This window comes from Anopheles darlingi, chromosome 2 (genome assembly GCF_943734745.1).
Source record: "Anopheles darlingi chromosome 2, idAnoDarlMG_H_01, whole genome shotgun sequence".
Classification (NCBI taxonomy): Eukaryota; Metazoa; Arthropoda; class Insecta; order Diptera; family Culicidae; genus Anopheles; species Anopheles darlingi.
Window position 1 is genome coordinate 61,268,887 of NC_064874.1, and position 13,819 is coordinate 61,282,705.

The window sequence follows — 13,819 nt, forward strand, 5'->3', positions numbered from 1 at the left end:
GCTCCAACCAGACACTTGTGGTTCAAACACAATGTCCCTGTACAAGCGGCAAAGTACGTAGAAGCATACAAGATGGGCAAAATTGAAATACTAATTAGAAAACCAACCCTAACACGAACAACATCCCAACCTCCAGCATCGCCATGCGGTCAGTGCGTCGGTGAACAATGGGTATTATTAAAGTTGAATGAAAATTAAATATTTTCATAAAGACCTCGACAGCCAGAATGGTTGAAAGGGGTACTATGAGTCGACGACAAGGGTATTGTCAACACATGAGTCACAACGAAAAGCTCTAATTCAGGATCTCGCTAAACATGGAGGGAGAAGCATCGGGCCACCATGGTATTCCGGGCACTGGCCACCCATTGCAAGTGACATGAAATGGACAGATCATTTCGGAATATAAAATAAAACAATCAACATCAGCAATCATCTCGCTGGCCCTTATCACTCTGTACATGTCGTGTTCCGAAGCTTCATGTGCCAAAACAAATATAGAAGCGCTGGATGATGTTCACCAAGCAATGAAATCCATTTACGTTGACATCATCGCTTAAAGGTACTGCATCACTAAAACGTCCTGTACTAGAATTACGAGAAATCATAATTCCATTTCATCTCAAAACCAGGAATCCTGTAGCTCAGCGAATGTAGATAGGCTGTCGGAAGTGCTCTTTTCAAATTTCCAAACCGGAAGCTGGAGCATCACTGTCATCCACTTTGTTGTCAGTAGTTCAGTTTGCGCTGGGTTCGAAGTCTGGGTTCTGCTCAACATCACAATGGTGATGGATCTGAAACTAAACCTCACTCAACAAAAGGACCCACAATTTTCAAAACACCCCCAGTGCCGGATGGTCTAGTCATCGTTTTTGCATGGCCAGCGAATGATTACGAGAGAAGACTGAGAGAGAAAAAGAAGGAGACCGACATTGAATATGAAGGAAAGACATTGCACTTTCTACCAAAGTGTTTGCATTCGCCATCCAGTCCTTCACCCTTGTTCAGCTACAGTCACGGTCCGGTGCCCTCTAGGAATACTTTGTGTTTTTTTATAATAGTTGCTAATTTTATTTCCTGTTATTATGATAATAGACTTACAATTCCAACGAGTAATATATTAAACTATAGTCATCATTTTGATAAGCACACTTTAAAACTGAAATTCATGCTCCGCAAAAGGTTCCGTCCAAGGTTTAAGAGTCGCATTACGGGAACCGTCCTGTAACAAAAAGGTCTTTGTAGGATGAAGCGTGAACATCGGTGTCTCGCACAGGCAGGAAATGTGCGTTCGATCCCCCAACGGGCCACGATGAAGGTGTCTTTCGCCACAGAAAATGATGATTTAGTAACATTTAAACTATTAATGAGGATGAGGAAAGGGTCTTGTGTGCTACGAGTGTGCTACCAGGCTCTGCGGATCTTATCCTTGGCTGCCCACGGTCTAGTCAACCCACAGTGAACGGGTTGCCAAAACGATGAAGAACCGCTTGAATGCTGATCTTTTTGCTTCTTCTTCTTGTCTCATATAAATGTAGAAGCCACTGGCTCCTTATGTCGTTGACCGTTGGGCCACGGCCGGTTTCGGTTTACGTGTTGTCCTGCTTCCGCTTCATCGCTTGCCAGCTTCCTCTTCCAACGTACGAATCTTCTGGTCCCATCTTCGCGCTCGAAGCCTCCATTCATCCAGAAAGGGCCAAATCGTCCGTTTAGTAGTGATTACAGTGGCAAACCTTAACGACGGAAGACATTAATTCCTATTTCGCCGGGTCAGGCATTAAGCTGGCCGTTGGGACAGTCGCTGGAAGAGAGTCGGTCGACGATGCCTCCACTGCCATCTCATCCTTTTTCTGCTGCTCCAGCTGATTGTAGTAATCGAGCGTTGCCTGTTTGTAGAGCGTCGCTATCACTTTGGCGGCCGCCAGTATCATCTCCGGTCGGGATACCGAGGTATACGTACGATGCCACTCGGTGTGCGGTGTCTGTAATGAAGCAGCAAAAGCAAAAAATAAATTTCGAATTTCGAAGAAATATGAACGAGAATGAAACCAATGCGCCTTTCGAAAGGCAATCGTAGCGGCGAAAACAAAAGAAAATCAAAAGAGAAAAGAGGGAAGCATTTGGTCACAAAGGGGCTATAAATTACAAATTGAATGCCGGAAAACCGGAAAACAGTCTTAAACTTTGAATGCGCTTGCCATAGACGCTTCGCCGATAAGAAATTTGAAATGAACTTTCATTTAAGTCGCCAAGCGAGTTCCAAGACGATACCGCTTGGATTTGCCACCGTTGATTCTGTAAACCATTACTTAATTAAACATGTTTTGATCCCAGTTGGTCTCAGGTTTTGATTTTAAAGACCGATCAAGGACAGCAATCAGCTACATATTCGTGGATTTAAGAACACACGAATGGCGACAATGATGTTCGTTAAACGACTCTAAATAATTAATGTGCTCACAAAGAATAAATTCTTTTCAACATCAGATCACTAGTTAGCAACAATTTTCGATGCAAATCGAATTCAAAGCAATAACTAAAACATTGAAGACAACTTGCTACGGAACAAATAACATCGGATTTCCATGAAATGCCCGTGGTTGGAACAATCAGGCAAATCATCTTTTATTTTCTCATCATTTAAATGTCTAAAAAAATGTAATAGAAAGACCCAACAAAACACAAAAAGAGTTCAACCCTGAAGCTAATTTAACCCACGATTTTGAATGCGAGAAGTTAAATTCCTCTGCCTCAGCGATGCCAGGTCCTGGCACTACCATGGTACATGCTACAGACAACATAAGATAGTGTTATTCCGGAAGGTTTTGTGGTTCTTAGCGTTTAACCAAATTTTGTGGATGCCGGAACCGGCACAATGCGCTCGTTTGCTGCTAGTAAGCGGTGCGGTTCCCAAGTTATGTATAGGGGCGGCCAGCAAGTGTGGTTTTGCGGTGAATTCGTTCAATAAGTTTCAATTTTCGTCTGCAGTAATGTTGCACCACATAAACCTGCATGCTGCTTTGGTTGAAGCCGTTGAACAAAGGTCCTGTTACCCTAAGGCCCGTCTACAAACTAGTTTATAATCCAATTTCCCATCTCCTCAGTGACCTCAACAAATCCTCTAATGACTCAAGCTACGCCAAGAATAGGTATGGTTAGGGTGGAGTTGCTCGTCTCGCTTGATTCCAAACTCCGGATGTGTTCTGTAATCTTTGAATGGTCCCTTGTCCAGGAAAGCCAATGCTGCTTCCCTAGATACGATCTAGCGGCTGCTGCTGCTGCTGCAAGACTGATCCATGTTGGTTCTCGCATAGAATAAAATCAGCAAACGGATCGTGACCCAGCAAGCACAACGAAAACCTCTGAATACAAATTGGGAAAAGCGATTTGAAATGTTAGTCTGGTGGCAACGGGATAAGTCCTTCACCTAACCATCTGTGTAAACCCCTTTAGTCTGTGCGAGGTTTATCCAGGAGAGCTGTTACAATGTTTACACTCCGCACCATCAGCAAAGAGCCCTAATCTAGCTAAATATTTGTCCTGACTGTGGGAAATCGAACAAACGGTGGCAGTAGAAAAACAGATCCTTGAGCTTAACTTTCCTGATTTTATAATCGGTCTAATCCACATTGTCGATGGTCGTATCAGAAATGTCGATGGTCGTATCAGAGCGCACCGATTCTAATCCATACTGCTAATCGTTGATCAAAAATTAAGAGAAAAGCTAAGCTATAGTTAAAGTGAAAGTCGAATGATTCGACTTGTTATGATTTTGTAGCCACTGAAAAACATTCAACAACAATGATGAAAGCATTCTTAGCACGAAGCATCATCACAGTTGCAAACACTTTAAATGCTGATAACATAGTACTACTTTGCCTGTACTAAAAATATACGAATCCAATCCATTATGTAATGTATGTTTAGCAATGTAGAACCTCACATTGGTTTGTGATTATCCGGAGTGGTCATAAAGGATATACGAGTACTGTCCACAATCCTTCAGAAAATCGAGATCGCTTTTTGAAACGGATCTTGCAGACACTAAACAAGCGACTCTCATCAAAGCAGCTGGCATCTCGAATCCACCGCAGCACATGCCAGTGTTGTCTAACTTGCAATCCCTAGCTTAACCAAGGTGTTGTTTTTCCATCTTCGATTAACCTTTCATGATTTTCCAATTCAATGTGGTACGTGGAGCTTTTACAATCGGCCATCTACATTTCCACTCCCGCATTGCATTGTCTAGAGTTGTTCTGTCCTGTCCAAGCAATGTTTTTCCACGAAGCGACGAACGATAAATACTGAAGGGAACTAATGCGGTTGAAGGTGGAAAATTGATGAAAAACAAACCGTCCTTTGAGACGACCGGCGCCAAATACCCAACAGTGTGGATGCAAGCTAAAAAAAGGTTGATAAAAGACAGAGGAGAGACAGGCTTTGTAGCAAGATGGAAGTTTGTTTTTGTTATTCCAGGACCCAAGTGGATCGAAGAAAGCAGACCAGGGTATGGGAGTCCTATGCAGAGGATCTACGTCGAAACACTTCTGGTGTTTTAGGCAATCCAGTTACATCAACCCCTCCCTCCCTCGACAAGTTACTGGGAACGTATTAGAAGGGGATGCACAACCTCACGTGGGATCAGGGAAAGATTCGAGGTTGGCAGGTTAACCTGAACCCAAGTGTGCCCCCTGGGACCCGTTTCCGTCGGATATAGCGTAAGATGAGCAAATCAAAGAGAATATACAATTTGTTCCTTGTCCTTCACATCCACAATCTAAGTACCGCTCAGCGGTCTCGGTCCATGAAAGGTGACATCAGAGATATATCCATACATAATAAGGAATATTCGGGTTCATGCCAATCGCTCTCGTAGTCCCTTTTCAACGTGGGCGATCGATAGTGTGCTTAGAAACTTGCTAATCTATTTAGACCGACCTTAATGGGATATGAATTTTCTTTCGTTTTCAGAATATGTACCGTACGGGCGCCCTAAGATGTCTGGCGAATAAGAAGACAGGGAAAGAGAGTTAAAAAACGTTTAGAAAGGGTAATTTTGGCAAATTTGAAAAACCATGCCAATTTCATGCTTTCTATCCTCGACAGCAACACGAACACACACGCCAGGAGGATACGGACCTTCATCAAACGGTAATCAACGCTTTCTAATATTGTCCTTTGACAGAACCATGAACATGAGATCCACCACATCGTCACACCTCAAGAGATCCTAAGAAATGATCCTGCTTGAAATCAATAAAAAATAACACCTCAAGAGATGATGTTTCACAAGAAAGGTATCTACGCTTTGGGATTTAGGTTATGCTACGGCAACATAACCGGCAACCTATGTATAAACCTCTTTGTAACGCTTCGCCAATCCTGTTTCTCACTGGGACCTGAGCATCATTCAATGTTTGTTTATTTGCCCCATCACCAGATCCAGGGATTATAGGCCGGCCCCAGGAGACGAGGGAAAATGACGGGGATCGATTCCTTCATCTCGCCCGATTTCATCGATCAACAACTTTCAAGATGAACTACCGGAGTCAAGGGACAGCAATTTTACAAGTTTTAGCAAAATAGCAGTATTAGGCCGAGCCTCTCTTCTTAGCATCCCCAATTCCCGTTGTCACCCAGCGGGTCCTTACGGTATCTTTGAAGGATGGTGAACCTTTTCTGGTAGGGCAGTAAACCGGTATCGTGTCGCCATATGCCGTGTTATTGGGTGATTCTAGCGAGCGTGTTAATGGTTGACTTCAAACGCACAATTTATGCTATGCCCCAGATGTCAGAAGTTTTCCTCCAACACCTTTGACACCCTCTGGGGTTGCTGGGTTCCTTGATCACTTAGCAAAGCTGCCAAACATGTAAACTCAAAATTTGCATACGAAATGAAAATAGCAATACATATACACCCTTCAATAGAATATACAATTTTGTCTTCAAATGTTTCCGTGGCAAATCAATGCCCTGAAAAGACGCTAGATTTAGATGATATCACCTCCTTTGTACTCCTCTCATCGTCACGCTTGCGACTTGACCTCGAGTATCTTTACTCCAGAAATAAACTACACGAAGAAAGAAGCCGGTTAGTAACCGATTAGAAAACAAGCGATCCTAATTCTGACGAAAAGGTCATGTAGTCTCTCCCTCTAGTAGTGTCGGTGACATGAACGATCTGTCGGATACGAATGAGGTCTATGGTGTTGATGATGAGAAAGGATAGGTATATGCCTTTACAAGCAGAATGAGCATCGTCGGTGGAGACACAGATTGGGAAAGACAACAAATAGTAATCGAATGACACTTGACGGTTGAAAAGGGACATCCAATTTGGGACCACTTTGCACGATGGTGGCTTTGAAAGGTAATAAGAGTTTAGAATCTTAACGCAACTTTTAGGTCATTAATGTAATCAACATTGTCAATTATGTGGCTGGTATACATTTTTTCGGTACGCAACATCATTCATAGTTTGTTTAAAGTGTACCATCTCTGTCAATTGCTTTTGAAGAAGAAAATGCAGAAATAAGTTGTTAATTGAGTCAATAGACCAAAAAAGTATTTTTTTTTTTCGCATCGATATATAAGGATTCTCGTAAAAATCGCAAATATCTAAAACATCCAGATCTCTTTAAAATAGAGACATGGAAAACAGCAAATTGGTAAAACATAGCCATCAATCTTTACTCTACTCTGCTTTAATGGAAATTTGTTCGTACAAAGTTTATAAAAACAAACAATCACCAGTTGGCAAATAATAGCAATAACTTAAACTGTGCAGTCCTGCCGAGCCCAGTTTGATGAAGTTTCGCAAGCATATAAACTAACTTTGCCGTCAAACTAGTTTCAAAATACTCCAACCTGAGGATGAAAGCAGAAAACATCCACGATGAAAACACTCTCCCTCCGATTCGCGACAGGAATTTAGATTGGATGCAGAACGCTGGACACACTGGAAGCCGCCGGACAAACTTTACCTGACAGTATTTCGCTCCTACCTCTCTCAAACGCGGAACAGCGAAAAGTAAAAGCCGAACGACCAACCATTGGGCTACGGCTACATGGTGTGGGACGCCACAAATGTCGAAAGCTGTTGAAGAAGGCTCCCCTAAGGACAGTGACGGAGTAGATGTAGATCCTTTTCCCGCGTCATGGTTCATCCAGCGACAACCGAGCACGGTAAAGTGTACCCGCAACGGAGAGCCAATTACGGTGTACCTTTTTTGGGACCACCTGCTTCTTCACAGAGGGCACATCCAATCCAGTACTCGCGTGCTGCGCATAGCAGCTACCGTACGGAAGCATCGGGGCGCTGTACGTCCCACGGTCTGCCCTCTGGAGCATGTAATTGATTGGAATTAGATGAAGTATACAGTGTAAAATGGGAAAACTTTCGAAGTTTCCGCTTCTAACGCCAGTTCCCATCGCGAGACTAGTGCCATGATGCACCCTAACTTGCAGCAAAATCTCGCGGCGGAACTCATCTTATCGACCAAGAGATTGCAAGTTTCATAGCTGCGGCGATGCACCAGACAATGCCCATTACAGTGGTCAACAAAATACTAGCTGAATGTAAGGTGCTCTGGGTAGATTTAAACAAAACGTTTAAATTGATAAAATAAACGAATAAAATATGATTTTGATTCATCTCGTCTCCGAAAAATAGTTTTATTAATGCAAACAATACTGTTGGTGGTATTATATTTACATTCAAAACAGTGAATCACTGTCGTACAGCAAGTTTTTTATATATTGAAAATTTTAAGAAGAAAAATGTAGATAAGCGATTTTTAGTTAGATAGCTATTTCAATCTTCATCGGTCAACCAAGAAACAACCAAAAGGCTTTGATGCTTTGAATCTAACATGCTTTTTATTAAAAACATTGCTTATGTCGCATGAGAGAAATATCAAGTGCAAAACATGTGACCATCACTACCTGCAACAACGCGCCATCAACTGGGCACGTTCCTGCCTCGCGTTTAAAGCATCCTGAGCATCCGGTGCTTTTCAGATGGAGCACGTGATGCTGCAATCATGCAGGAGACGCTACTGCTGCATAAGGTACCTTAACGACCTCGGCCACACTTCATCAGCTGCATCATCAGTTCCCCCACCTGGTTGCTCTGCTGCAACGTTACTTTTGGCAGTGGAACCGCGTTTTACGCCACTACACTGCCACTACGTCGCTTCGCACCCAACACCAGCAGCTTCAGTGGACCGCAACGAACAGAATAATGTGGAACATACATTATTTTAATAGGTAACTGGCACCGTGTGCACGTTTGCTCGCGACGCCGGTGGCGAAAAGGATGCCATTTTTCATTCGACCACCATTATCCAGCTCTTTGCAGCCACACTTCGGTGGTGTGTGATTGCGAGTTGTTGGTCGGAGCAAACGACAAACCGATACCGGAATTCGGGACAACTTCCTGCTATCTTCTCGCCAGAAATCCTCAATTTCGTGTTCCGCAAAAGAGGTGTAACAACGCATGAAACCTTTTACAAGATAGCACCTCAATGGCCACGATAAATCATGCACACACTGCAAGGACTTTGTGATAGTAGAAGCAGCTATCAGTAACACTAGTGACTTCCTTCTACCTTTTCTTTGTTATCTTTTTTACGCCTCACATTATTGCATTATTGCACGCTTCGCCCGCGGTTTGTCAAACTTAACGTGTCACTTAAGCACCGAGATACGAACTGATAAGATAAATAGTCGTTTGCCTACTACACGATTACATTAATCAATCCTCCCAGGAACCATTCCATTTCTTGGCATTCCAATTCCATTGATGTTCAAAACATGATAGTAGCATTTACAATCCGTTCACCCGAAAAGGCCAACGGCATTGACGATCGCGAATTTGATTCGAAAATTCCCGGTGCATTCCATCAATGCTATCGGTTTGATGTTTATTACATTGATGTAGTACTGATGACGGAATGCGCTATCAATGTAGTACTGATGTAGTACTGATGACGGAATGCACTATCAATATTTGAGCACTGGTACTGTAGAAGGAGCATGAGGAAAACGGGAGCAAAATTGTTTAATGGCAGTCTGCGAACATAAAAAACTACCGTAAACGAGACATGTTCGGTTGAATATGGCATTTCGTGGAACAATTCTTTCGCTGTCGCTTTGAAAATGTGAAAAAAGGAACATGTTTTCGCAGTACATGATGGTTTTCTATACATCAGTACTAAATGTACTCAATTCAAACGTAGTTCATATGATGGCACCAGTGCACCAAGAATCGAGGAGTATCATATAAAACGGTATAGGAAATGACAAAGAAAAGTTTACTCAGTACGTAAAGCTTATCGAATGCCATCTATTAGAAATCGAAATATTAAAGATCAATAAGCACTTTGATATCGCCTACCAGAGTCCCACTGTTCGAAAATAGCGGCGGTTTAAGCATTTCTGAGACTTGTTTTTGGACGTCAAAAAAATCCAAGAGGAATTGAAATAATGTGTTTAATGCATTCAAAATTTAAATGCAACATTTTTAATACAAATTCCATCTATAGGACACATGGAGAAGTGTCTGCCGCATAGATACATCAATTCAATTCGGTGGAGCCACGCAAATGGTCATTTCAAAACCATTTGCATTTACACAGATAGACATGTTCATAATTGTCATATCTGTAATAAATGTCCAATATTAACGAATGTTTAATTCTCAATGAAGAAAGAAGATTCAGCGTAGATAGAGAAAAGCTTACTCCTCAAGAAGAAATCAATGTAATTTGAATTGCACTGGAAATCAGTGTTGAATAATTTTTCATTATCTAATAGCCTCCCATTTAATGTTATTTCAATCAATAGAAATTAGTTTAATCCCATCGAAAATACTTAGGAGCATTTATGTAGCATAAATAGCGTCCACAGATATGTTTCATAATAGTTGAGCATTGCTGAAGTGCTTCATTATGGTGAGAATGAAAGTGGTAACGCTCCCCCTGCATGCTGATGACACATAAATGTGGTCACTATCATCACTTCTCATCCACACATGCTTCAATTTAAATATGCTTCTATTATCCTAGGCACTGTTTAAGAGCCTTAATCGCTTGAAAGATAATGGAGCAGCTGTACAAACTGCTATCCAAAGGGATTATGATGGCGTATGTTGGTGGCGTACTGTGGTTTGTGGTTTGCGTTTTCCCCGGCTATTCGCTTCAATCCCACCTATTATCACTGCTCTCGCTTGCCTCCGTTTTAATGTCACTTGTGAGTGTATCCGGGTGTTATAATCATTCAAAGTACCCTCGAACGAGATGAAGCCCCGTAAAGCTTGTTGTTTGTTTGTGCTCGAATGAATTGCAAGCGTCGGTATGAAATAAGCCTCTGAAAAACCGTATCGCGGATGCCACAAAACGAACAACATGAATACGCTTTAATGACTTTCAATTCCAACAAACACGATGGTCAGCTTATTGCTACCAAAGTACCAGCATATGCATTTTCGCCTTGTTCAAGGTAAGTGAGAAACTGAAACGCTACGAAATTCAACGAGTTTGCATTGTATAATGCAGCCCAGGGATAAGGCCATACTCAACTAGCCAAACAAATTATTGCACGGACAACAGACACAAGATTTAGCAAAATACATCATATTATAAAATGACAATATAAAGCGCTACTTACGTTCAGATTTCTTGCCATAATGCTGCCGACGGTGCTAGCAAACCCTGTATCTTTGAGCAGATAGTCGTCCGTGGTGTCGGCTTGCAGTGCCGCCACAACCGGCTGTGGAATCGGTGTCATCTGGGTCACGGTTTTCAGCAGAATGCTCTTCGCATAGTCAAATAGTAGTATCACGCCAGCGTCGAACCATCTGTTAAAATCACAAACAATAAAATGCAGTTAATATCAAGAAGATGTCATTCCTCACACCGGTTATGATTTTACTTACTGGTCTGGGAAGATTTCCACGAGAAAGTTCTCTACCGCCACAACCGGTAAGTGATCATCGACGCGAGGATTCTCTGCCCGTATGCTGTTGATACGATGTTCTGCTCCCTTGAGACCAGCGGCAAAACCAACCGGCTGCGCCGCAATACCTGGTGCCTGTGCTGGCAAACCGCTACAGAAACAATCCGTTTATCGTTAGTATGGGTAACATACGACGACCATTCGGATCAAGTAGCCACGACTTACATTACGGTAGCTTTGCCAAAAACGGTCTGAAATGCTTCGCGTATAGGGCGCACTTTATCGTCCTTGTCAGAGGCCACAATCACCTCGGTATCGCCACCGGAATCTGAAAAGAAGCGTAATAGCACACACGGCACGTTGGATAAAAGAGTGTCGAGGAATTTGAAGCAAACATACTAGGACATACTTATGTACTCCCTCATCTGTGGGTCAAGCGTGGTAACTATCGTGTCCACCGAATTCTTCGCCTTTTCTGCCACCTTCTGTAGGATGCCTCCGCTCGATACGGCCCCTTTCATCCATCCAAACAGTGCCGAACCACCTTGCGTGATCGGACTCAACGCTGCAGCCACCGGTTCCGGGTTCAGAATCATGCCCGCAAATTGGTGTGTTGGTTCCGGACACGAAGACTCCTCCTCAACGGGACCAGCTGTTGGTGGCCCGGCGGGTATCGACTGTGAGGTATCCTTGCTGGGTGGAATGGCCGGGCTGAACGTAGTCGGTATGAACGGTTCCGTTTCGTCTTTCTTTGTGTTGCCATCATCCGCGATCGGGGGCCTGATCGCTTGAGGAGTCACCGCGACTTCCGCTCCGCCAGCTGCCACGTTTCCCGTCACGAAGCTTGGTAGATCAGACGGCGGGCTAACGTTCGAAAGAATGTTTCCCGTCCGTTTTGGCTTCTCACTCATGTTGTTAAAAGTTATTAGAATGCAATTTCACCAGCAAATCTTTAATCGCAGCCAATAAAACCGCGTAGTTCCGCCAAGTTTCCACCTTCAATTTTGTTCCGTCCCGTTTGTTTACGATCTCTCAAGGTGTTTTAAAAAGGAAGGTGGCTTCTTGTAGAACAAAACCCCGATCGGATTTTAGAAAAAAAAAACTTCAGAGTTTGACAGTCAAGTCCGGATCGCGAAGTAAACGCATAAGGCCCTGCCACACGGAGCGTAAATTTACAAATTAATGCCAAAACCAAGGTACTTTAAAAAGACAGGTAGCTTCTTAACCGCTTTGACAGGTCACCATTTTGAATTTGTTTGACATTCATAGCAGGGCGCTTTTATCAACAAAACCACGTGAGTTTCAAGAAGAAGAAGAAGAAGATGTGGGCAAGTTTGGTGGTTTTATCAGGGAAAGTACTTGATTTCACTCTTTTTCGAATGTTTAAATGATTCATCTCTCTATTTAAGATCATTCGAGCGACCGAGTTATGTTTTACAGCGAGTGAGCACGGTCCAGGAACGCTAGCAAGCTCTTGTTCTAGGGCGGGTGGCAAGACCTACGGACCGATACCATATTAGCCGTGGCCACACGGGGCGAAAACTCTAGCGCAAACGAAAAAATTAATGCCAAAACGTTTACGCTTGCCGTTTACATGCTGTCAAACGATTATTGGTCCGTGGAGCGTAAAACCTAGCGTAAAAGCTTTTTGCAAACGGTAGGGCTCACAATATGTTCTTTTTGTGGTTTACATCGACAGTGAGTGATCATTGCTAGTGTATTCAATCCTTTTCTTCAAAAAAACGATTTTAATTTCCTCAACCCGGCCATGTAAACATATCGAAGCGCAAAAGTTTTGGCATTAATTTTTTCGTTTGCGCTAGAGTTTTCGCCCCGTGTGGCCACGGCTATTGAAACACTAGGAAGAATTTTGAGAATATTTGCATAAACTTCAACTTTCGTGCCACTTTTCGTGAATTTGAACTGTCGTAATACCACAGAAAAGCGAAAACAGCTCCGAAAAGAGCGTTCCCGAAGTAAACATCCCACCATCCCGTGAATGTCAAACTCTGAAGTTTTTTCTAAAATACGATCGGGGATTTGTTCTGGATAAAGCTACCTGTCTTTTTAAAGTACCTTGGTAGCAGGGCGCTTTTTATCAACAAAACCACGTGAGTTTCAAGAAGAAGAAAAAGAAGACGTGGGCAAGTTTGGTGGTTTTATCAGCGAAAGTACCTGATTTCACTCTTTTTCGAATGTTTAAATGATTAATCTCTCTATTTAAGATCAATCGAGCGACCGAGTTGTGGTTTACAGCGAGTGAGCACGGTCCAGGAACGCTAGCTAGCTCTTGTTCTAGGCCGGGTGGCAAGACCTACGGACCGATACCATATTGAAACACTAGGAAGAATTTTGAGAATATTTGCATAAACTTCAACTTTCGTGCCACTTTTCGTGAATTTGAACTGTCGTAATACCACAGAAAAGCGAAAACAGCTCCGAAAAGAGCGTTCCCGAAGTAAACATCCCACCATCCCATGAATGTCAAACTCTGAAGTTTTTTCTAAAATACGATCGAGGATTTGTTCTGGATAAAGCTACCTGTCTTTTTAAAGTACCTTGGCCAAAACGCTTACGCTTCGATATGTTTACGTGTCTTCCTTTGTGGAAGAAAAGGACTGAACACACTAGCAATGATCACTCACTATCGATGTAAACCACAAAAAGAACATATTGCGAGCCCTCATGTTTGCGTACAGCTTTTACGCTAGGTTTCATGCTCCACGGACCTATAATCGTTTGACAGCACGTAGAAGGCAAACGTACACTTTTTGGCATTATTTTTTACGTTTACGCTGGAGTTTACGCTCCGTGTAGCAGGGCCTATATACTTCGGGAACGCTCTTTTCGAAGATGTTTTCCC

The 13,819-nt window shown here is 42.8% G+C and overlaps 1 protein-coding gene across 1 annotated transcript; it reads right to left on the minus strand.

Annotated features, from left to right (window-relative positions):
• Positions 1-1,053: 1,053 nt before the first annotated feature.
• LOC125959654 (protein PRRC1-like) lies at positions 1,054-11,980 on the minus strand. Its single transcript, XM_049692485.1, has 5 exons — positions 11,366-11,980; positions 11,182-11,284; positions 10,937-11,107; positions 10,669-10,858; positions 1,054-1,982 (listed from the first exon to the last, which is right to left on the minus strand). Exons 1-5 carry the CDS (start codon positions 11,865-11,867, stop codon positions 1,758-1,760), a joined length of 1,191 nt encoding a protein of 396 aa, XP_049548442.1. The 5' UTR covers positions 11,868-11,980; the 3' UTR covers positions 1,054-1,757.
• Positions 11,981-13,819: the final 1,839 nt, after the last annotated feature.

Excerpts from the sequence above, each read along its gene's own strand:
- LOC125959654 (XM_049692485.1), bottom strand. The coding sequence starts at position 11,867 with ATGAGTGAGAAGCCAAAACGGACGGGAAACATTCTTTCGAACGTTAGC. Across the intron at positions 11,108-11,181 it reads TTTGGCAAAGCTACCGTAAT|CGGTTTGCCAGCACAGGCAC; the intron begins GTAAGTCGTGGC and ends TTGTTTCTGTAG. Across the intron at positions 10,859-10,936 it reads GTGGAAATCTTCCCAGACCA|ATGGTTCGACGCTGGCGTGA; the intron begins GTAAGTAAAATC and ends TGATTTTAACAG.